At 43.3% G+C, this 25,309-nt stretch overlaps 2 protein-coding genes across 7 annotated transcripts in view; both read left to right on the forward strand.

Moving 5' to 3' along the window:
- LOC120060376 (probable phospholipid-transporting ATPase VD) overlaps positions 1–8,148 on the forward strand; it is a 26,361-nt gene extending 18,213 nt beyond the window's left edge. For all 3 annotated transcript variants that reach the window (XM_039009650.1, XM_039009652.1, XM_039009651.1), the window contains exons 10-21: positions 126–343; positions 527–700; positions 892–1,701; positions 3,867–3,993; positions 4,250–4,434; positions 4,535–4,790; positions 4,947–5,149; positions 5,265–5,465; positions 5,594–5,674; positions 5,902–6,006; positions 6,192–6,379; positions 6,525–8,148. In XM_039009650.1, the coding sequence (XP_038865578.1) occupies positions 126–343; positions 527–700; positions 892–1,701; positions 3,867–3,993; positions 4,250–4,434; positions 4,535–4,790; positions 4,947–5,149; positions 5,265–5,465; positions 5,594–5,674; positions 5,902–6,006; positions 6,192–6,379; positions 6,525–6,774 (2,798 nt within the window). In that variant the 3' untranslated portion in view covers positions 6,775–8,148. The remainder of the gene's footprint in view (positions 1–125; positions 344–526; positions 701–891; positions 1,702–3,866; positions 3,994–4,249; positions 4,435–4,534; positions 4,791–4,946; positions 5,150–5,264; positions 5,466–5,593; positions 5,675–5,901; positions 6,007–6,191; positions 6,380–6,524) is intronic.
- Positions 8,149–9,734: 1,586 nt separating this feature from the next.
- On the forward strand, positions 9,735–23,833 carry dapp1 (dual adaptor of phosphotyrosine and 3-phosphoinositides). Of its 4 annotated transcripts, none has more exons than XM_039009658.1 (9): positions 9,737–10,038; positions 16,877–16,999; positions 17,112–17,245; positions 17,399–17,529; positions 17,645–17,692; positions 17,775–17,837; positions 17,971–18,056; positions 18,476–18,563; positions 18,837–21,912. In XM_039009658.1, exons 1-9 carry the CDS (start codon positions 9,986–9,988, stop codon positions 18,849–18,851), a joined length of 741 nt encoding a protein of 246 aa, XP_038865586.1. In that variant the 5' UTR covers positions 9,737–9,985; the 3' UTR covers positions 18,852–21,912. The 4 variants fall into 4 exon arrangements, with proteins under 4 accessions (XP_038865584.1, XP_038865586.1, XP_038865587.1 ...); XM_039009657.1 differs by having other exon boundaries at positions 9,739–10,038; positions 18,702–21,912; XM_039009659.1 differs by lacking the exons at positions 18,476–18,563; positions 18,837–21,912 and adding an exon at positions 18,297–18,469 and having other exon boundaries at positions 9,738–10,038.
- Positions 23,834–25,309: the final 1,476 nt, after the last annotated feature.

Here is a 25,309-nt window from a genome sequence, read left to right on the forward strand (position 1 = left end):
GCTACACCACTACCAGGGGCACTAATGAGAGATGGTATTGTGAATGTTTGATACCCTGAAACTAAGGATTTTGTACAATGTATTTAACAATTGCTTTCGTCCCTCTGTGTCTATCTTTCTGGCAGCGCGGAGGCTTGAAGTGTACAAGCAGGAGGAGGACGAGGCGATGGGCCGCTCCCACACGCTCAAGTCACGTGCCAGCGCCAAGTCCCTGAGCTGCAAGTCGCTCAGCTGCAACCGCAGCTCCGTGTCCCTGCACACACTGACAGGCCACTCCGAAGGGGAGGGGGAGGAGACCCCCAGCCCCACCCTGCCCCGACATAGCGCCTTCAGCAGCCCTATGGTGAGACTCGTACACCCAGTGTTTCTTTAGTCATTCGCAATGAGACCCCCCGAAGATGCAAGTTTTTTTGTTCTAGCCAAGCACGAAGACACCTGATTCAGCTAATCAAAGACTTGGTGATTAGTTGAATCACACACAACTGACAGCATGGTATGAGTTGTCTAATTCCTATCTTCCATCTAGGAGAAGGATGTAGTCCCGGACCCTCTCCTGGTGCAGAAGCTGAACTGTCTGTCCTCCCCGCTCTTCCTTTTGACGGACGCCAGTATGGAGCTCACCTACATCGTGGACTTCTTCATGGCTCTGGCCATCTGCAACACGGTGGTGGTGTCCTCACCCAACCAACCCCGCCATGTGGTACGTAACATAGCCTCATTCTAATAATTTTAAAAAGAATGGTACATATTTGCAATGTTTTAACTCCAAACAATGTCCATTTGTAGTCCTCGAAGGGGGAAAGCACACATTGAATATAACAAAAATGTACATGTTAGAACAGGATTGGTGCCAATTCCATTTTAAAATTATCTTGTCAATTGCATTCCCAGGTCCAGGTGCCTGAGGTCTCCCGTACCCCCCTTAAATCCCTGGAGGACATCAAGATGCTGTTCCAGCGTTTCAGCCTCCCCCGCTTCTCCACATTCTCTCCTCCACACACTACAGAGAGTACTCGCAGCTTCACCAGCAGGCTCTTCGCCAGGGGCAAGCCAGCCTCCTTCACCCCCAGCCCTTCCCCTATCCCCACCAAGAGGGGTACAGATCCAGATGGGGAGCCTAACTTTGAGGCCTCCATCCTGATGATCAAACCAGGGCTGGCTGGACCCCCTGGAGAGGATGGGGACCAAGGGGATGAGGAGGGAGAACATGGCTCTTGGAAAGGCGAAGAGGACAAGATTGTACAACTCAACCCAGGGGCCTGGAGCGGGCTGGAGAACTCTAACGGAGCCCAAGACCCTCCCGGTGAATTTGGGGCAGACGAACTGATCTATGAGGCGGAGAGCCCAGACGAGGCGGCTCTGGTCCACGCGGCAAGGGCCTACCACTGCACCCTGCGGGGACACTCGCTGGAGCGCCTTCTGGTGGAGCTGCCGGGGATGGGCAGCCTGGCCGTGCGCCTGCTCCACATCCTGCCATTCGACTCCACCCGCAAGAGGATGTCTGTGGTGGTCCGCCACCCACTCACCAAGCAGGTGGTGGTCTACACCAAGGGAGCCGACTCAGTCATCATGGACCTGGCAGAGTCATCTAAAGGTGCTGAGCAGTCAGAGAGCAGGCAGGGTCACATCAGAGAACAAACCCAGAAACACCTAGACAACTACGCCAGGGAAGGCCTTCGCACCCTCTGCATCGCTAAAAGGGTACAGACGTCTACAGTGGTTCTGCTTTCTGTACCAGCTTAGAATACAATAGTTTATTGTACTCAGAAGATTACATTATTTTCACAAACTTATCAAACAAACCAAGAATATATTACCCAAAAATGTCACAGTGGTTGTGCAAACAGGTGTTTTATTTTTTATTAGATTTTTATTGACCCATCTTCAGAGGATAAAATGTAAAAAAAATGTTTTTTTTGTTACATATGTTTTGTTACATATACAGCACCAGTCAAACATTTGGACAAACCTACTCATTCCAGGGTTTCTCTTCATTTCCTACATTGTATAATAATAGTGAAGATATCAAAACTATAAAATAACACATATGAAATCATGTGGTAAAATATATTTTATATTTGAGATTCTTCAAAATAGCCACCCTTTGCCTTGATGACAGATTTGCACACTCTAGGCATTCTCTCAACCGGCTTCATGAGGTAGTCAACCGGGAATGAATTTCAATTAACAGGTGTGCCTTGTTAATTTGTGGAATTTATTTCCTTCTTAATGCATTTGAGCATATCATTTGTGTTGTGACAAGGTAGGGGTGGTATACAGAAGATAGCCCTATTTGGTAAAAGACCAAGTCCATATTATGGCAAGAACCATTTCATCAAGACATGAAGGTCAGTCAATCCGGAAAACTTCAAGAACTTTGAACGTTTCTTCAAGTGCAGTCACAAAAACCATCAAGTGCTATGATGAAACTGGCTCTTATGAGGACTGCCACAGGAAAGGAAGACCCAGAGTTACCTCTGCTGCAGAGGATAGAGTTAAGAGTTAACTACACCTTGGATTGCAGCCCAAATAAATGCTTCACAGAGTTCAATTAACAGACACATCTCAACATCAACTGTTCAGAGGAGACTGCGTGAATCAGGCCTTCATGGTCGAATTGCTGCAAGAAACCACTACTAAAGGACACCAATAAGAAGAGACTTTCTTGGGCCAAGAAACACAAGCAATGGACATGAGACCGGTGGAAATCTGTCCTTTGGTCTGAAGAGTCTAAATTTGAGATTTTTGGTTCCAACCACCATGTCTTTGTGAGACGCAGAGTAGGTGAACGGATGATCTCTGCATGTGTGGTTACCACCGTGAAGCATGGAGGAGGAAATGTGATGGTGTGGGGGTGCTTTCCTGGTGACACTGTCAGGGATTTATTTAGAATTCAAGGCACACTTAAACTGCATGGCTACCACAATATTCTGCAGCGATACACCACCCCATCTGATTTGCGCTTAGTGGGACTACCATTTGTTATTCAACAGGACAATGACCCAAAACACAGCTTCAGGCTGTGTAAGGGCTATTTGACCAAGAAGGAGAGTGATGGAGTGCTGCATCAGATGACCTGGCCTCCACAATCAACCGACCTCAACCCAATTAAGATGGTTTGGGATGAGTTGGACCGCAGAGTGAAGGAAAAGCAGTGCTCAGCATATGTGGGAAGTCCTTCAAGACTGTTGGAAAAGCAGTCCTTATTAAGCTGATTGAGAGAATGCCAAGAGTGTGCAAAGCTGTCATCAAGGCAAAGGGTGGATACTTTGAAGAATCTAAAATCTATTTTGATTTATTTAACACTTTTTTGGTTACTACATGATTCCATATGTGTTATTTAATATTTTTGATGTCTTCACTATTATTCTACAATGTAGAAAATAGTAAAAAATTAAGAAAATCCCTTGAATGATTAGGTGTGTCCAAACTTTTGACTGGTACTGTACATTTTTAACACATTTTTACTTTAGATTTTATACACAATATTACTTAACAGAAATATAAAAATAAAAAAATGTATATTACATTTGGATACATAGTACTCAGACAGATCCAGGACACATTATATAGTATTTTCATTCATAACTCTTATAGATCATGAGCTTTTAATCCCACCCCTCAGCTACTCTAAGTCCATCCCACCATAGACCAGCCTTGCTTGATTTCCACGTGCCATATATTTTTCAACTGTGCTGTGATGTTTTACAAAGATTCTGAACTTTTTCTATTCGCATAGTATCCACAGATTGTAAGATAAAGTTAAATATTTTTGCTAAAAGTATTATGTTGTTGATTGATTGACTATGGCTTTGAAAAATCGCCCAACAGTGCTATTTGTAGGGTTTATTCTATTGTGCTGACAGGTTTTGGAGGAGGAGGAGTATGAGGTTTGGTTGAAGCGTCATGCGTTTGCGGAGACCAGTATAGAGAACAGAGAGGAGCTTCTACTGGAGTCTGCACAAAGACTGGAGACCAACCTGACTCTACTGGGTAAAACACCATACTCCACAGACATGTTTTATTTGCACCATTAGGAGAATAAGGGTGATTTATTAAATGTATTGCTAAAGTACTAGTCATAGGGTCCCAATCAATTAAAAGTACAGCCTGTAACTTTCATAGTCAAAAGTGCTGCTCCTACACTTGTTTATAACCTGAAGGGGGTAAATTCAAGCAGCAACTTGGTTAGGGGCTAGCATCAACCAACTGCAATGGCTGATTGTAGTGTTACTGTTTCTGTCTCCAGGGGCAACAGGGATAGTGGATAGACTCCAGGAAGAGGTCCCAGAGACCATCGAGGCACTACAGAGAGCAGGGGTCAAAGTATGGGTCCTCACTGGGGACAAACAAGAGACTGCCATAAACATTGCCTGTGCCTGCAAACTACTCAGGTCCACAGACCAACTGCTGACAGCTAATTGTGGTAGCAAGGTGAATGTTATCCTGATAGTCTGAATTATTTGTACTCTTTCAAATTACTTTCCTGTCATCCTGCTGTGTATCTTCCTTATCCTGGTGTGTGTCTCTTCAGGAGGCGTGCAAGGCCTTGTTGTTGGAGCTGCGGGCGGAGATGGAGTGCGGAGAGGCAGCTGAGGGCACGTCGGGCTTCACCCTGGTTGTAGACGGGCGCACGCTGGAGTTTGCCCTGCAGGAGGACCTGAAAGGGGACTTCCTGGAGCTGAGCCGGTGCTGCAGGGCCGTGATCTGCTGCCGTTCCACCCCCCTGCAGAAGAGCCAGGTGGTACGGCTGGTACAGGACCAGCTCCGAGTCATGACCCTCGCCATAGGTCAGTGGAAGAGTCGGTAACGCTTTAATAAATGAGTAGTACAGGATTTACTGTATACATATTTATACACATTTAGAAGGCATTATAAGTAGGAAAAGCCCTGTCTTAGTGTTTCAAATGTAAATTTCTTAAGTCTCGGGCATCCTTTTTGTCTAGGTGATGGAGCCAATGATGTCAGTATGATCCAGGTAGCAGATGTTGGCATTGGGATATCTGGCCAGGAGGGCATGCAGGCTGTGATGTCCAGTGACTTTGCCATCTCCAGGTTTAAACACCTCCGCAAGCTGCTGTTGGTCCATGGACACTGGTGCTACACACGCCTGGCAAACATGATTCTCTACTTCTTCTACAAGAATGTGGTAAGAATATATCTCACTCACCCACACACACACAGACACACACATAAAGACACATACACACTCACTATCTCTTTATTTTCTCTTCCTCCCTCCCACTCTCTTCCTGTGTGTGTAGATGTATGTAAACCTGCTGTTCTGGTACCAGTTCTTCTGTGGATTCTCGGGGAGTGTTATGACCAACTCCTGGGTGCTCATCTTCTTCAACCTCCTCTTCACCTCCGTCCCTCCCCTTCTCTACGGGATCCTGGACAAAGACGTGTCTGCAGACACCCTCATTAAGTTACCGGAGCTCTACAAATCTGGACAGAATTCCAAGGTATGTGAAGGTGGAATCTGGTAGTATTAGGACAAAGTTTTCCAACTCCGGTCCTTGGGTACATTTCTGTTCTAGTCCAGCACTAACACACACACTAATTCATATCTTTTGTTTATTTATCTCTCCAGGCCTACCTCACTTCTACCTTCTGGCTGACAATGCTGGACGCTATTTACCAAAGCCTTGTCTGTTTCTTTGTTCCTTACTTTGTGAGTAGATTTACACTAGATTTGCACTAGTAGTTGTATTCCCATTGATGTTCTGTGTCTAAATTGTGTAATCCTATACCCTGAGAATGGGTCAGTGAGGTGGTGTTGTTCTCTGTAATCTGGGTGTAGTTTCGGTTTAATACGGCATCATGTCATTCCCTGCCTATAAAGACATCAAAGGATTTCCTCATTCATAATGAACTTTTTTGGCCTTTATTTTTGGTCAGGCATACGCAGGGTCGGATGCAGACATGCTCTCCTTTGGTTCTCCTATCAATGCCTCGTCCCTCCTCATTATCCTACTGCACCAGGTCATCGAGAGCCGCACACTGGTGAGACTCACACCTGACCTGACCCACCCATAGGCTGATAATGATACTGCATTTTGAAGGGGGCAACTAGTGGACTACACTAGTGTGAGGCATTTAGCTATAAGTGCACCTGGGATCCTGTTATTCCATGTTATGTACTCTATTTATATTCCTATGTTGATCTGTGCTATGTTCCTGTGTTACAGACATGGCTACATGCATTATTGCTGATGGGTAGTGCTCTCTTCTACTTCTCTTTCACCCTGGTCTTCAGTGTGGTGTGTGTGACGTGTAGCCCCCCCAACAATCCCCTTGGTGTGGACAAGCTACAGATGTCCCAACCACTCTTCTACGGAGTGTGTGCCCTCACCACAATGCTGGCACTGCTACCAAGGTATACACTCACAAACACAGTGGTGCCAACCTTTTTCAGAGAGAATTGCTGCTCGATTTGAGACCCACTTCATAAAACCATCTTCAAATAAATAATAAAAACGTACAACTTTTATACCTTCCCATTCTCACTGCCACTCTTTCAGATTCCTGTTCCAGGCCCTGCACAACAGCATCTGCCCCTCTGACACAGTGAAGGCTGCTCTGATGGACCAGCTCAATCCAGATGACTACTGTAGAAGGATGCAGCGCTGGAACCAGACCCAGGCCCAGAGTAAAACCAGGGGTCTCGTCATCAACGTGGAAGACTCAGACATCAAGGTCCCTGACCCTGACTTCAGACTCCCTTCAGAGCTGAAGGAAGGCAGTGCTGCCACTGGCTCTTTGCTCTCCTGACCTCACAGAGGCTACAGGGGGTGGCTACCACAGGAGGCTGCTGAGGGGAGGACGGCTCATAATAATGGCTGGAATGGAGTGAATGGAATGGGATCAACCACATGGAAAACATGTTTGATATGTTCGATACCATGCATTAATTAAGTTCCAACCATTACTATGAGCATGTCTTACCCAATTAATAAGGTACCACGGGCCACCTGTGGTGGCTACAGGGGGAGGCTGCAGGGTTCAACCCTACACCCTTCAAAACTAGCTGTCTTGCATGGGTTGCTCACTGATGATGATGGTAAGAACACCATGCTGTCAATCCATGGGAAAGAGATGGATATGTTTCTTGCATGTGCCTAGAGTTGCATTAACATGGAGTCATGGATGTATAGCCTCTCCTGGTACTTGAGAAAAGATTGGTGATGTGGACTTTTTGTATTTTTTCTTATGTAACCTTTATTTAACTAGGCAAGTCAGTTAAGAACAAATTCTTATTTACAATGACGGCCTACAGGTGAATATACTGAATCCACACAAGTCCGTCGAGGGTAAAGACACATTAGACATTCATAAATGTGTCTCTGCGCTACGCTAGTACTTTGACACAATCAGGTGTGAGGCATAGTGCACTACACACGAACATTCCGCTAGGCGTGGTCCATTCTGGCCCTCTTCAGAGTACACTGAGCATGTAGGGAACAGAATGCTAGTAGTTATCATAGGGTTAGTCCCCAGTAACTAATTACTCTCAGAAGATTGCTTATAGATTGATTTAGCGACTGTTTAACTCATCCTGTCACCAAGTTATGAATGGGAGCTGTGAAACAATCGCTATGTGACGTGATATCAGAAGGTTGACAAGCTTTTTTTTTTCATGAAAACATGTACTGTACTACACTGGTTACATTCCTCTACTGAATCATGTTACGCAATTCCAGGTAACGTGAAAGAATATTTGAATGTTATTTTTTCTGTCATTTACACTGCTTGGTTGAGAATGGTGAAACGATATGCTGGAGTGCGTGCAATGTTTGGAATGTGTTTACAATCCTTGAGCTGCGTACACTTCTTTGTTAAGTTAGCATCAAGCTATGACTCGTTTTGTGTTTACGCACATCTCTTTGTTGTTGGTGTTTCTTAAACAAACACACCAAAATGAAATTTTGAGCAACGCATATTATTGCATATGAACCGTGGAGACGGGGAGGTCACATAAAGTACCAAAGGCATAATACCCATAAAATGGTTCCAATCGTTTTTCCGCCCTTCATTTTTCTCATAGGAGACTTTAGAAACACTTAAAATAAGAGCTGTGTTTCGTGTAGCCCTACCCTGGTGTGACGTTTTGATAACCGTGTAAATCTCTCTAAGACAACAAGTGACTTTTATCAATATATTCGCATGTATTTACTCCCCAAAAATGAAATGCTAATTAGTTGCTAATGTGGCTATCATATAGAACTACAAATGCCATGATGATCTGGATTAACTATATGCTAAATTTAGTATTGAATAAATTGGTTACATTTCTTTAAATTTACAATTCTGTGAACTGTCGTGTGCCAGTTTTAAATTGACACAATACCTGTTAGCAAAGGTGTCAGCGAGAGATGACGTGCAGGAGCTTGCAGGGATTTGTAGTTTTGCATAATGTCTACTTTGATGCTAATTAGCATTTTTGAATCTGAGAGTAAATAGAGATGAATATATTGATAAAAGTCCCCTTGTTGGAGAGATTTACATGGTTATCAAAACGTCACACCTAGGTAAGCTTAAACAAAACACAATCCTTATTTTAAGCGTTTCTAAAATTCCCTATGGGAAAAATTAATAGTGGAAAAACTTTTCACCGCTAGGTTTTATGGGTATTATGACACCCCAATGCAGGGCTCTATAGTTGGGCAAAATCCGAATGCTGTACAGTGGCCTTACCCTCCTAACCACTGATCTCTGTGGCTTGGGTAGGTGATAACAGTATGTAAATGTATGAATCACACTTGAATCTATTTTGACAGGAGTTTACATGGATTTGGCATGGACCTGACATTTCCCACCACTATTACCTACCAACCCGCACTCAGCTGTAGTCACGTTCGGTAAAGGAGCCTTGAAGTCCATTTAAACATGGGATGTATTGATTTATTTAACCTTTATTTTCTCATTGAGGTACAATCTCTTTTTTAAGAGAGACCTGGCCAAAGGGCAGCACACATTTAGTTAGAAGACAAGGACCAAAATGCAATGTAAATTTACACACTGGAAGTTGAAAATGTAATGTGGCAAGATGATAGAGATCCTGGGGCTTCTAAAGCAAGACAACCAAAAGTGCAACTTAATAGGCGTAAGTACAGGAAGAGGGTTCAGATATGGCCCTCCTGTATGTGAAGTAGGCTTTACAAATGTTCTCTTGAGTTTGCCTGGACAATGCCATTGCCATTTATATCTGCTTCTGAGAAGTGACCTCTATGCAACAGCCTCTACCACATGCAAATCTTCTTTAGATTGATTAATCCTCAGTATTGTATGTGGTTAAATTAGACTCATATTTTTTTTATTGTTTTTTACAGTAAAATCCTGCTTGTCAAATCAACGCAACATGGAAAAGGCAGCTGATTTGAACTATAGTGAAATTGTAAAAGCAATGATTATAAATTAGTTGTTTTTGTTTTTAATAAAATCATTATTTTATATCAACTTACTTCCAAATGTGTTTACTGCTGTAAATACATTAGCAAATCACATGGTCTGTGTCATGTTAATTTTTTTTAACTTAGTGTTGTTAAATGTCATGTTCATTTGTGTACAATAATGAGGTTTATTATATGCCAGCAAACTACTTAATTTGCCTAGTATTCTAAACAAGTGTTAAGGGGTCTCAGTCAACCCCTCTTCGTCCTACCCTCTACCACTTTATTTATTTTGAAATATAAAGAACAGTGTAATCCTACAAGCAAGCTGTGGACTTTGAGATGCAGTGGGCACATCACTATGGCACAGCCATACCGTAGGCTTACAGTATGTTCTGTTTTGTTGTGGAATGACGTAGCATGTCTAATTTAATCTTCCCAGCCAGCAGCCGAGACAACTTCCTCGTATGGTAGTTTTATTTTGGTCAGTCAGTGTGTCGATTTCGGTCTGTGCTTTTAGAATGTTGAGTCGACTCGGTAACCTGACAGGTGGAGACTGAGAAGCGCACAGGTGAACTGCCATCGTTTACACGATGAGCTACTACAGTGATACGCCAAGTGTCGACGATGAGTTGGAGTCGTTAGGGTAAGAATGTCTTAATTATAATTTTGCCTATTCGTAAATCTTATTTTAGAGCCTACCCGATCAAAAGGAAATTAAAGTATTCTTCATGGGCAGTGCGTTTTAGCATTGTTCAGGAAGGAACGTTAGGTCAAGTTCTAGAGAAGGAAATCCCTTTAGGCATAGTATTGTTTTCAACCTCAATTTAAAAATGCATGATATAAAGCCATTGAATCTTGAAGAATATAATTTAAATGCCTAATATAAACTACTTCAACTGTAGCCTACCCCACCAGAACCCAATATATGAGCTTGTTTTACTCCATTGTTTGTTAACAATATAAACACGGTATAGTTTCAAAACATGGTTAAAAATATATCTTTATCAAACTGGTGTCCTTGCAGCTATAGTTCCGTAGATTCATTTGAGCGGTTACATTTCTCTAACTCCAGCCCCATCCTTTACTCCAAAAGTAGTGGGGTGATCGCTTTATTGTTGTATGAATTCCAAACTGCTCCTTTGAATAAAGGAAAAATAAATATTCAAGTCCTCACTACATGATATTCTGTTGTACCTATTCTAGTGCAGGCGTTGGCGTTGAGTTTATTGAAGTGTGAAATAAGTACGACTCTGCCATCTGCAATGCAAATACCCAACTTTCACATCCACATTAGTTAGTGATTTTTTTCTGCAGCTGTCTTGTTTGTTTGGGGGTCAACAGCTTTGTCTCAATGTCAGAAGTGGGTCAAACCATGAAGTGACCTCTAAAGTGCCTTTGCATGGTGAAGTCACTTGAGAACAATTGGTCAGCGTTTCATACACACACACTGCAGCTGTTCATTACATGGTGGCACTTTACTTTTCAGATCTTACCGTGTCCATGTTTCTCTTGCCAATAATTATTTGGGTTTAACATGCACTTCCTGCTAGTCTGTTGCACCTTAGTGGTATATGGGATATGTCCCCAGCGTATTCATCAGAAGCCTTTATTACACTACGCCAGCCATGATTGGCTGGACTTCGAGACGTGTGTGCCGGGGAAGGATGTCCCTCCTATAAATGTCCAATGCAGCATCTCTGAGTTATTCAAACACCTCTTCTCGCTTTTCATCAGAAAGCTTACCTCAACACGACTGCATTTTCCAGAACTAGCTAAACTGTCCACAGACGTGAACTTACAACTCGCTCACTGGGCGCTATTCTCGGGACTGTGCGGTGGTGACAATTTTCCTTTTCCTTCACCATAGTTAGAGGAAAATTATTTGAGGGAGGAACAGGTACAGCTGTGACATGGCTAACTCGTTCATGACCAAGTTAGCTGTATCCAAACAGTGACTAGTCGTTAGCAAGCTAGCCACCACGCTAGCTAGCTTTTGTGGTTTTACTACACCAAGCTATCTTTTCTAACCTGTTGTTTCGGAAACGGTATCCGGCCATCACAACAAGTGCCACGGAGATAGCTAGCGATTAGTGGGTTATCGGACTAGCCTACCACACTAGTTTTTTTCTGACAGCTAAAAAAATAGCATCCAAGCTATGGTGAAAAAAGCATCTCCCACCCCAAACGAGGAGAAGCTCCCGGCACGAATCTGCTCCTGTCGAAACAAGATATCGGCTAAAGACACCCACTCTGTGTGCTCCGCTTGCCTTAGGTTGCCACATGCCCAGGAAGCCTTCCCTGACTCCTGTCCACACTGTGCCCTCTTCCCTGTGAAGAGCCTCCGTCGCAGGCTAACATGCCAAGCTAGCCTGAGTCAACAGGACCCTAACATGGGGGGCCGGCGTTCCCGATTGCTCACCAGAGGTGATGGATATCCAAACAGGGAACCGTAAAGTGACGGCTAGCGCTAGCTGGGGAGACCAGCTCAATTCCATTGCCCCACTGTTGGAGGACTCCAGCAACGACCTTACGGCCTCCTTGCCGGGCTTCCTGATTGGAGACGATAACTACTCCAAAGGGTTTTCCGACAGCCTCCTTTCGGAATCATCGAATGGAGACGAAGACTCCTTCAACCCTCAGGCCAGGAAACCAAGCCTCCTGCCGGGGAATCCGAAACCGGACACGCAGGCGGGGCGCCATCCCCACCAGTTCTCGGTGTGGACCTGCAGGACGTGTGCAAACGCACTGCGAATAAACTGGTGATTCCCTGGCCCAATGCAGTAGCAGAGACCACCACGTCCCGGTAAGAGGCTACCCAAAGCCAAACGGGCAGTCAGGCAATTACTATCAGTCTTCCCAGAATGCCTGGAGGAGGTTACCTGTACCTGGAGTACACCTTTCTCCTTCAAGAACCCTGTCTAAGGTGGTGGGATTGGACTGTGTTGACATGGCAGGGATTGGGCTTGCCCACACGCCAGCCATCGAACCCCGGGTGGCTTCCAATCTACACCCCAGCCAGAAGTCCTCCGGGACCTCGACTGGCCCCACCTTACCAACCAAGTACGAGCGCTTCCAGTCCTCTGTGACAAAGAAGGTCTACAGGTCGGGCGTCACAGCGGTGAGGGCTCTCAGCGCCGCATCCATGCTCTCGGCATATCAAGCTGAGCTACAGGATGAGCTAGCGGTCACACTGGAGCCTGGTCTGTGGGATGAGGTCTGTATTGCCACAGACCTCAACCTGCGTCTGCTTAAAGCCACTGTCCAGGCGTCAGGAAGAGCGATTGGGCTCATGATATCCCAGGAGGGCTCGATGGCTCAACCTATCCACGGTGTCTGATAGTGAGAAACTGAAGATCCTGGATGCTCCAGTAGACCCTAAAGGCCTTTTCGGTCCCACCGTCAAGATGATGCAGAAACGGCGCGAGGAGAAAAAGATTGAGGGTGAAGCCCTCCAGCTCTGTCTGCCCAGGAAGACACAGCCCAGTGCCTCCCCTGTGCTTTGCCACACCTTCGCCCAGGCTGCAGCAGGTCGACCCCCCTCGACCTTTAAGAGTCCAGGGCAGCAGAGAACCTTGGACCCTAAGGGCCCCTGGTCTAAGAACCCTCCCGTCCCACCCATGGCACCAAGGAACCAGCCTGCCCCAAACCCCACCCAGGGTGTAAGGAGGAAGAAGGGTATGGCCTAGCAATGTCCCCATTGCCAGAGAGGCGAGAACGGCCACCCCCAAGCGCAGTTATATCTCCTCCGCCAATTCTGAGCCTGTTCCAGGATGCAAGTTCCCAGGCACCTCAGTGTTCTTTCCAGCATATTGGGTCCAAGTCGGTGGTCACAGAGTACAGTGAGAAGAGACAATGTTCAGGTGGATGCTTCTACAAGGCCCCTGTCTTGTCTAAAACACTCCCCAATGTCAGTTCACATTAAAAATGTTAACACTAGCGCAACCAGGCTACAGGGCGCAGTCAGACATGTTGTTTCTCACAAAATCAAAACAAACAGGGTGCTTCCCTACAACGCCATCAGAGGGGGCTACCATTCCTTCTGTGGTGATAGGCCACATAAGCGCTCTCCAGCTACGGGCCAGCCGAACATGCACAGTGCGTCGCGGACTGTCCTACACTCTCCCCTGGCAGATGGTGCTGCTGCACGGTCTGTGGGGGGAGGCCCGGTCAGCCCTCTCTTGGAGCGGAGAGAGAACTGGTGGGCATGCGCCATGTAAATCTGGGTACAGGGCACGATAGACAGGGGATACAGACTACAATTCGCTATCACTCCGCATTGATTCAAGGGAATTATATACACTCAGGCTCAGGGGGAATCAGCGTGTGTACTCCGGAAGGAAATCACATCGCTAATAGAAAAAAGGGCAATAAGAATTGTTCCTCCAGAGCAAAGCCACTGCGTTTTTTTTCTCAAGATATTTCCTGGTTCCCAAAAAGGGGGGCGGCATACGTCCGACACTAGATCTACGTCCTCTGAACAGGAACATGAGAAAGTACACGTTCAGAATGTTGACACACACTGCTCTGCTACGTTCTGTGCGCCCAGGCGATTGGTTCGTATCCGTCGACCTGAAGGACGTTTACTTTCACATCTCAATATACCCTCTTCGCAGGAAATTTCTCAGATTCGCTTTTCAATGCGTAATCTACAAATTTCTGGTACTCTCTTTTGGCTTCTCACTGTCACCTCGTGTTTTACGAAGTGTACGGAGGCAACCATAGCCCCAGAGAGAGGGGCATTCGGCTGATGACGTACATAGACGATTGGCTGCTGTGCGCGCAACCGAGACCAGGTCTTAAAACACAGTCAGCTACTATTGGAACACCTAACATTTCTAGGTTTCAGAATGAACACAGTAAAGAGCGTTCTGATTCCCATGCAGACAATCTCTTTCCTAGGTTTCCTAGGCTCTTTCCAATCTCTTTCCTAGTTTCGGATTCATTCAAAGGTCGCCTTTCAGTGGAACATATAAGAACATTTCAAGATTGCCTAGCACTGTTTCGCAGAGGGAACCTGGTCTCTTTTAAAACATGCGCGAGGGGAGATTTTCCATCCTCACCCGGAACGTTTGGCACTCTGGGCCTGGCCTGTGAATGGTTCAACTTGAACACAGCCGGGCTTCCCCAAAATGTAATTTCAACTATTCAGAGTCCCTTTTATAATTGTAAATGGCTCATGTTTGAGGAATGGTGCACTAAATCACAGACAATGCCATTCCAGTGCTCTGTCCCGGTAATCCTGAGGTTTCTACAGGAATTATTAGAAAAAGGAAATGCTTTTTCTATTATTAAGGTATATCTAGCAGCTATTTTGGCTTGTCATGTGGGTTTTGGGAGCACGACAGCGGAGCAACACCCTCTTGTCACCTGTTTTCTCAAGGGTGCACGTTGTTTGCGTCCGGTATCCAAACAGTTTGCCCCGTCATGGGATTTATCAATTGTTTTGGATGCTCTATGCCAACAACCTTTTGAGCCCTTGGATCAGGTGGAACTGAAGAGGCTTTCATTTAAGACCACGCTATTACTAGCATTGGCCTCCGCGAAGCGTGTAAGTGACATTTACGCACTCATCATGTGCACAATTTTCACCTGGTAACAACAGGGTATCATTGTGGCCTAACCCCGCCTTTATCCCTAAGATTATTAACCCATCTTTGAGGTGTCTTCCCCTTGAGCTGGTAGCTTTTTATCCCCCACCGTTTTCCTCTCCGGAACATCAACGGTTGCATATGTTGTGCCCAGTACACACTCTGCACATCTACATGGACAGGCCTAACGCTTCGAACACACCGACTGTGTCATTGCATCACTGCTGCATAACATTTTGCGCAGCTAGGCAACTATACTGACGCTTCGAACACACCGACTGCTTCATTGCATCACTGCTGCATAACATTTTGCGCAGCTAGGCAACTATACTGATGCAGGTACCTTTTGCAAATGGTCGCATGCGGTTGGACACATGGAGGAGAGAATCATTTTCGCAGTATCCTCAAAACCGTGTCTTTTTGACACAACTGCTGACAGCTACAGGGACATAAACACAAAAAATGCTGCTTGGAGACAAGTGTCCACGATAGTAGGATTGCCAGGTCAGTTTAGTAGTGAGCTTGTGCTAGATGTGGCTAGTTAGCGTTAGCTAGCTAGCTAACCTAGCCAATGAGGTGTGTGTGAAAGAAATAGTCATACCACCTTCCTCAACGTTGGTCTCATTGTTGAAAGAGCCTACTCTGCCTATCTTGACTATTTATTATTGCATTTCGCTCCAAAACTGCATTTTGGAGGGAAATTATATTATAGGCTCTCACAATTAATTTGAGGATGTCATCGAATAAATAATATACTTGGCAAATAAATAAAAAATGTAAAGAAATTATGCAATCAAACTGTTTTTATGTAATCCCAAATTTTTACTGAATGTGTGCAAAAAAAAAATCTACATTCATATTTTGCTACTTTCTGTCAAGTCCACTCATACAATTTGATGCATACGTTCGATTTATCGAATGTATGCACCACACAGAACGCACTGCAACTGCCTCTGCAACGCAATGCTGCAAGGCAAATGCAGCGTTCCATTGGAAATGAATGTACTTCTGGTGTATCGTAACGCAATGACGCAGTCAGTGTGTTCGAAGCGTAAGGGATTTAGAAAATGTGATCAGTTGTTTGTTTCCTGGGCGAAACCTCACACGGGTAAAGCGCTCACTTAACAACCCCTCTCCCACTGCATAGTGGGGGCTATCCCTTTAGCCTACACAAGTAAGGGTCTTCAGTCTCCTGCTGGCCTACGGGCTCATTCTACTAGAGGAATGGCTACATCCTGGGCTTTATTTAAGGGCATATCTAGCCAGGATATTTGCTCAGCAGCGAGCTGGGCTTCGCCTAATACATTTGCGAAGTTTTATATGCTCGATGTCACTGCACTGACCCTAGCGCATACTGTTTAACGTGTAGGATCTTCTGAGGGGCAAAGCCCATTTGTGTGTAATATCGCACAGGGCAGTCGGTCGTCAGGATAAGCTTGTCTGGCAATACAGGAGTCAGTATATTCCATAATACCAAAACAAATACTTGAAAGAGAACTTTAGGTTACGACCGTAACCCCGGTTCTCTGATAGTATGAGTGAGGCATTTCACCAGACCACCCTCCTTGCATGAGCGAGGAATAGGTGTTGCTTATTTTTGAATGACTCAGAGATGCTGCATTGGGCCTTTTTTATTGGGTAGGAGGGACAATCTTTTCCGACGCACATGTCTCGACATCCAGCCAATCATGGCTGGTGTAGTGTAATAAAGGCTTCTGACGAATACGCTGGGGGCGTATCACATAAGTGAAATACCTCACTCATACTATCAGAGAACCGGGGTTACGGTTGTAACCGAAAGATTTCATGAGTCTGCTCACCATTCACATTAGTGATGCATGTCTGTTAGATACTATACTCTAATTGTCTTTGTCTGTCTTCCATCTTTCCCAGATGGTACCACTTTGACCTGTCCCGCCATGCCGCTGAAGCTCTCCTCCTATCCAATGGGAAAGATGGCAGCTATCTCCTCCGAAACAGTCATGAGGGTCCTGGCAGCTTTGCCCTCTCTGTCAGGTGGGCCTACCTATCCCATCCCTCTTAAAAAGTAAAACGTCTCCCTCCCTCTTCCATGCCCCATTTCAGAAGGATTCCCATTCACCACATGCTTTTTTCTTTCCTTATACAGAGCCAAGGATTCAGTTAAACATTTCCATGTGACACGGAAAAGCAGTGGCTACGCTTTTGGCTTCAATGAGTTTGCGTCCCTCCAGGACTTTGTCAGCCATTTTGCCAACCAGCCTCTGCTGGGCAGTGAGACAGGTTGGCTTGAGACCAGTTCTTCAGACCTTACTGAATCCAAAGTCTAAACCTAACCATTTCCCTGCTGTTTATTTATATTTTCAATGACTGCAATATATCCCTTGGTATACCCTCAAGACTCCTAACCTGAACCTTGACCTTTCACTCAACCAGGAACCCTCATTGTTCTTAAATGCCCATATCCATGGCGTGTAGAAGAGCCGTCCATCTATGAGTCTGTGCGGGTTCACACTGCCATGCAGACAGGACGAACAGAGAGCGACCTGGTGGCTAACGCTCCATCGGTATGACCACAAGCTCATTTATTAGTGAAGCAAACATGGGTTAATCATAACATAATTACTTAGGTCAAGTATCACAAACCTCATGATATTGTTTTTTTAATGATTTTGTTCACAGTTTGGAACAAAGGAGGGCTATCTGGTCAAGTTAGGAGCAGTCGTAAAGGTGAGAGAAATAGGTTCAGTACAGACCAGGTTTAGTGGACTGTTCTGGTTGAAAGACTTTCAATTTATGTTTTTTTTTTCAGAACTGGAAGCAGAGGTGGTTCACATTAAACAGAAATGAGCTCAAATACTTTAAGGACAAAATGGTGAGTAGAAACCATGTCTCTGATAGCAGTCATGGTTTATGATACAGATGTAATATTATGAATGGCTAGATTTTATTTGTCAGTGTTTGTGACAGGATGGTGTTGCCATCGCTCATTTGCTCTCCTGTCTTAGTTTGATGAGCCTATTCGCACCATTGATCTGACAGCATGCTCTGCAGTCCAGTTTGACTACTCCAAGGACAGAGTCAACTGCTTCTGGTGAGAGCTCCAATCCATTGAGCCAAGAGTGGGCCTACCAACTCTCGTGATTAAGGCCTTTACAGACTATTGACTAACAATTAATAATACTGTTTTGACTACAATACACTGCTGTTGAAGGTCAGCCTTCCCTTCAGTTTTTTTTTTGCCACTGGTGCTAGTTTCATTGTTCAATCTTGAATTTGGTAAACCTCAGTGGGCATTTTTAAACATATCTGTTGGTTTCACTTCCGCTTACAGAGGAATATAAAATATGGATCATGGTGGCCGATGGCAGTGGCAGATAAGAGGAAGTGCAACCAGAGTGATGACAGGAGAAGTTCTAACCTCCACTCAGCTACTTTATTTTGTTGCTGGGTCTCTTTCTGTAGCTGTTGATATTAAACCTAGCATTAATACTCATTCGGTCTCTTATTTAGTTTGGTGTTCCCTGAGAGGACATTTTATCTGTGTGCCAAGAGTGGTGTGGAGGCAGATGAGTGGATCAAGATAATACGATGGAAACTGGTGAGCCCATAATCCACGATTACTATTCAAATGTATAAAACAGAAACAAAGCTTGAACTGGCTACCTTAATCCAAATGCTTAACTAATGGGAGTAGTGCCAGAGCAAAATAGCCTAACAAATGAATGTTTGTTTTCAGTCACAAATAAGAAAAGGAAGATGACAACATGAAGAGGAGGAGCCAAAAGAGGCATATTCTCACAGTGAACTAAATTACCTTAAGTCTGGTAGCTTGTCACTCCTGTTATCCTCAGAGATCCTTTCTGCTCCACAGATGACTGGCTGGTAACCCAAGACAAAAGACAATTGGGCTCTCTGACCATCGAAAAATGGCCATGTAATTTTCAGGACATGCACAATGACAATGTTTTGGATCTAATCGTATTTTTTTGCGATAGATTTGAGATCTTCCAGGAATTGTATTTTCTCTAGATTGATATCTTTCACTGGTTGACATTCACTTGATCTTAATTTTACTTAATTAACAAGATGTAACCCTCATACTGTGAATAAATATTTATTTTAATAGAGAAACTAGCAACAAATGAGTCAGTTTATTAATTACAAACACGAGAAAGGAAGGGGTTACATTCAAGTACTAGAAAATTAAGGCAACAAACACAGCATCATGACACTAACAACATGTGCTGTATCTATGTCTTTCAGCAACAGAGCTCTCTGTATGTGTGGGTGCGCATGATAGAGATAATAAAAATGTAATATTTTCAGGTAGATCCTTTTTCATGACTGACTCTGTCACATAATAGTCCCATTGCTGTCAAGGTGATACACTCCTAAGCAACCTCCACTACCTGCCGTAGCTTTTCGATTAGTGGTACGAGCTCCTTTTCCAGACGGATAATCAAACCTACAAACAACAGTTTGGATAACACTTCAGAATGCTGTACTTGTCTTCATTCATGCAGAGGATATATAAGTAGAGATCTTTATCTTACCGGTGTTGGCACTACTGCTTGCGATGAAATTGATCACCAATGGTAACCGGTTAAACTGCACAATCTGGAAAAAGGTGAGATTGTCAGCATAACAAGGCACATGGGTCAGTGTTTTTCAATCTATTCTTGGGGAGCACCAGGGAAGGCACTTTTTTTTTTGTTCTAGCCCAGCACTAACACACCTGACTCAACTAATCACCAAGCCACCCCAGGCCTACATCCTTTATATGTTAGGTCCAGATTTTATTTACCTGGCATGTGTTATAGTAGCAGATGATACTCTTGTTTTTAGAGAGCCTTAGCTTACTGCCCTGGTCGGTGGCCAATGCAAAGGTGGAGAGGAAGCCTGGCCGTAGAGCATATTCTGGTGCATTATCTTTCGCCACTGAAGGAGAATGCATCAGGTACACTGAGCACAACACATTGGACAAGGACAAGAAAAGGTCAACTAAATGACCTAGCTTTAAGAACAAAACACAGTTGTGAGGGAGACCTACCTTTAATAACTGGGACACCATCCCTATCTGTCACTATGATTGCATGAAGACCCTCAAAACTGGTGGATAAGGAGAAAAAGAGCAGCACATGACATAACTCCTTTGTCATAATTCAAACTACTGAAATTCACTTTTCACATTAGGGATTCCCAAGTTCAATATTAGGTTTCAGCAACAGAAGAATCACAATGAACACAATCATACAACAAACAAACATACCTTGGTAACAGTTTGTACAAGTATCTCTTCAAGTCCTGCAACAAAATGTGTCAAGATAGAGACAAGATAGGTAGCTACCAGGGGTGCAACTATGGTTTTAGAAGTGGGGGGAGGCATAGTTATTATTTTTATTTGTCACATAAACACTCCAAAAAGCCTACCCTACCACTCGGAGCCGTCCTAAAGCACACCGTTGCCTCATTTTGTATCACATTCCAATGATAAAACTGGGGGGGTTTACCCCTTTTTTACCCCACTGTTGCCACTTTTTTAAATGCAACTTCAGAATGTGGGGGGGGGAAGTTGTGCACCCAGTGAAAGTTGTGCCCCTGGTAGCTACTACACTGGTGTAGCAACTGGCTATGACTTCAGCTAGCTAGAGATTAATGTAATCAATGATTGGGTTCAAATAATTTATACTTACAACAGCCATGGTGGAAATATTACATATTTTATTCCACCGTCAATTGCTAGAAGAGAACTGAATTATGGTAAGAATGTCTGTAAATGTTGAGAATATCAGCAGGTCTTTTTTGTGCTCTTCCTAGCTTTCCTTGCTATTTCGTTGACAGCTAATTTATCTCCAGCTGATACTAGGTTTAGCAAGGTAGCTAGCTAGTTAGCTGGACTTGGTTGTTTTTCATATGTAGAACAAAATGTAAATGTATTACTACCTTGTAAATGTATGAATGCTAATCCACTGTTACCCCTATTTTAAATTATTATATATTTTTTATTTTAAGTAAGCAGCTTTTCCCACAGGCAAATCATATGACTGGCTTAACCCATGTTGAGCCAGCAACATCTGATTTAAGCTGTTCGAAAATCCTTCAAAATAAGAGCCATGTAAACAGTGGAAATTGTTCATTCTGTTCAGTAGCACCCAGTATCCAAAACCATTGCATTTCTGCAACTGGCTTAATTTCCATAAGACATATTACTAAACCTCGAAAAAAGGAGGGGAAAAAAGAATAGGAAATTAAGAAATAGATTAGATAGAAAGTGGGCTACTTAGTCTACTTCTCTGGGGTTATCATGCCCCCAGCTCAAATAGAGGAAACTATTTATACATTTGTACATCCCCACACAGCCTTCAAATGTTCTTTCAAATCTCTCCCCTGACAACATAACAGGAGGTCTTGCTCAGAATTTACCTCAAGGTTTGAAATCTGAACTCAACAATAAGGCAATCCCAGTAACTAATTATGATCTGGCCTTAGCAGTTTGAGTGAAACCTGCTGTTTGAATATCTGGCATGTATTTTCTGCTGTAGTGTCAGTATTATATTGACCAAAGAATGAAGCGCAATAGGTCATCTATTTGTATTTTAATTTGTAGCTTATAAAATTGTGATTTGGTTAGCAACTCGTTTCGTGATATAACATGTGGGAACTGAGCAGCCCTCCTCAAAAGGGCCCCTTACTTCACTCTACTGTTACAGTAATGATCTTTATTTCATCTTTTCCACCTACTCCACAGCAATGGGGGACTTTCAGAAATGTGAACAAGACTTCTACCAGTCAGGGTATTACATCGATGATCAGGGACAGGTGGCCTATGACTACAATGGCTATAACCTTAACCCAGAGTATGAGTAAGTACAGTTGAAGTACAATTAACGATGGTCATTATGGCCAAACAGTTCTATTTTGTTTCATCAGACCAGAGGACATTTCTCCAAAAAGTACGATCTTTGTCCCCATGTGCAGTTGCACACCGTAGTCTGGCTTTTTTATGGCGGTTTTGGAGCAGTGGCTTCTTCTTTGCTGAGTGGCCTTTCAGGTTATGTCGATATAGGACTCGTTTTTACTGTGGATATAGATACTTTTGTACCTGTTTCCTCCAGCATCTTCACAATGTCCTTTGCTGTTGTTCTGGAATTGATTTGCACTTTTCGCACAAAAGTACGTTCATCTCTAGGAGACAGAAAGCATCTCCTTCCTGAGCAGTATGATGGCTGCGTGGTCCCATGGTGTTTATACTTGCGTACTATTGTTAGTACAGATGAACGCGGTACCTTCAGACATTTGGAAATTGCTCTCAAGGATGAACCAGACTTGTGGAGGTCTACAATTGTTTTTCTGAGGTCTTGGCTGAATTCTTTTAATTTTCCCATGATGTCAAACAAAGAGGCACTGAGTTTGAAGGTAGGCCTTGAATTACATCCACAAGTACACCAACTCCACAAGTTGACTCAAATGATGTCAATTAGCCTATCAGAAGCTTCTAACGCCATGACATCATTTTCTGGAATTTTCCAAGCTGTTTAAAGGCACAGTCAACTTAGTGTATGTAAACTTCTGACCCACTGGAATTGTGATACAGTGAATTATAAGTGAAATAATCTGTTTGTAAACAATTGTTGGAAAAATGACTTGTGTCATGCACAAAGTAGATGTACTAACCGACTTGCCAAAACTATAGTTTGTTAACAAGACATTTGTGGAGTGGTTGAAAAACGAGTTTTAATGACTCCAACCTAAGTGTATGTAAACTTCTGACTTCAACTGTAGGTCTTCTCATCTTCACATCTGTTTTTATTCATCTGTTGTGTATTTGTGCAGAGATTGGCATGAATTTTGAGCACATATGGCAGAAGACGTTGACAGTGCTGAACCCTATGATCCCAGCAGATGGCAGCATCATGAATGAGACCGACCTGACCCTATTCTGTTCTGTATTGCTCTGGGTGTCACTTTACTCATGGTGAAGAACCTCCCCAATAGCTCATGCCCAAGTGTGTGTGTGTGTGTTGCATGTTTTCACAGCTCAAGTCATCATGATTTACTATTCAGATAAAAAATATTTGTAGCTTTGCTGTATGTAACTGTGCATGTACTGTACTGAAAGTGTACTGTTACGAAATGTATTTACTCTTTATATAGGCAGGCAAATCCCACTTTGGCTATGTCTATGGGATCAGTACCATCGGCTGTATGATGATCTACACCCTGTTGACCCTGATGGATTCCCTGTCTGTGTCCTATGGCTGTGTAGCCAGCGTGCTGAGCTACCGCCTCCTCCCCATTGTGGCACTATCTGCATTTGCAGTTGTCTTTCCCCTACAGCGAGTAGGCCTTTCCAGTCCAAAAACAATTAAAAGGTTTCCTAAATAATATTGTGTAGAAAAACACAGTTTGCTCATCTTGATTTCTGTTCTGTTATGTCCTTTGTTCTGTCAAATTTGACTTTTGATTTACGTCCAGAGGGATCATCGGAACGATCCTGGCCTTGCTGGTGATTGGCTGGTGCAGTCTCTCAGCTTCCAAGATCTTCATCTCCACCCTGGCTATGGAGGGTCAGCAGCTGTTGGTAGCGTACCCCTGTGCCCTGCTCTATGGAGTCTTTGCCTTGCTAACAGTGTTTTGAAGGCCACTACTGTCACTGACTGTCAACAGAGATCCAATTTCTGAAGCACTACATTTGGCAATACATGTCTGGTATGGGTGTCAGTCTGGTATTGAGTTATAGTTATATATGGAATTTTGTTTGTGGAATTCCTAGATAAAAAAAAATGAGGCTCAGTTTTTCCATAGGAGTTACTTAACATTGTGAAAAATGTCATCTGGGTGTGTAATTGGTTGACATTTGTGCATTGGAATGTGCCAATAAATGGAATTTGAAATGTTACATTGTGTCAAAAGGCAACACTGACTTCAATTGAAATTATGGAACTAACGAACACCATGTTGAAAAGCTATAAAACTTTATTTAAGATTGATTTTAACAGTATAATTCACTGTATCTTGTGTCTTAAAAAAACATACATTCAGGATATGAAAAAACATACATTGAGTATAACATATTTGGGGTGGCAGGTGGTTAGAGCATTGGACTAGTAACCAAAAGGTTACAAGATCGAATCCCCAAGCTGACAAGGTAAAAATCTGTCGTTCTTCCCCTGAACAAGGCAGTTAACCCACTGTTCCTAGGCCGTCATTGAAAATAAGAATTTGTTCTTAACTGACTTGCCTAGTTAAATAAAGGTAAAAATATATATATTTCATCTGGGAAATGAAAGAAAAAGCTAGAATTATTACCAGTGTATAAACTTACAAACCTACATGGTTCTTAGTCTTCAAAATACAATAGTGCAAGAGCATGGTTAAGCATGGTTTTACTATATAAAGAATGCATTGTTCTTCCAAGAATACAGTCTTAAATGATTTCATCCAATTTACACTCAAAAAGCAGCCAACTTACAAAAACATTTAACCTTAGAAAGTATTTATAAACATCAGCAAAGAAATATGATGCTCCATTCTGATAACTTTTCCATGGTGAAGTACATGTTGTCTTACAGTCATAGGACTGTAACTTTGGGTTAAAGTGGGTTTTTTTACTGATCAAAAACAGATTTGTAGGACATTAAGATTTTTATTTTGAATTCATCCATTCAATAGCACATGTCCAATACAGGGTTTGGCATAGCTGATTTACACAGCCTCTAGAATAATGGTGTATTTAGAGGATTAGTCTGTTCATAACTGTAGGGTTTGGATCTCTACTGTATTGGATTTAGGATTGCTTGATTATTCCCTATTATCTCAACCATTCAGGTCATAAACCATAAGGGACTAGGGGGAGTAATTGAGACACTGGGCCTAGTGTGACTGTCCCTGAAGTAAATACATAAACACAAATCTTGACGACCAAAGGTTGTGTGTTATAATAGCCAGCAGAGTCAGTAGACCCAGTCTCAGTTCCCATCATCTTTTTCCCATGGTATTTTTTTCAGATGAGGTCGGCTGCCACGCAGGTTACCCTTCAAGACGGCAGGTAGAGAAAGAAACAGATAAATGCTGTTGTAAGTACTGTAACAATGTGTACCTTCACTGTAGTTACCCTGTAATTGCATAGGCATTAGGAACACACTGTAAAGTGTGACTAGAAAGGGGAATTGTTATTAAAGGGGAATTTTACTGAAACAATTTTTTCATATATTATTCATTAGTCCGCTTTTGATACATTGAAGTTTTATACTGCTTTCAAGTCTCCTGATGCCCTAAATCAAACATGATCCAAAAGTCTCATAATGATGTGTTTTGACACTGTGTGACTTTTCCCTAAAGTAA

Source organism: Salvelinus namaycush, chromosome 15, assembly GCF_016432855.1.
Source record: "Salvelinus namaycush isolate Seneca chromosome 15, SaNama_1.0, whole genome shotgun sequence".
NCBI classification, from domain to species: Eukaryota; Metazoa; Chordata; class Actinopteri; order Salmoniformes; family Salmonidae; genus Salvelinus; species Salvelinus namaycush.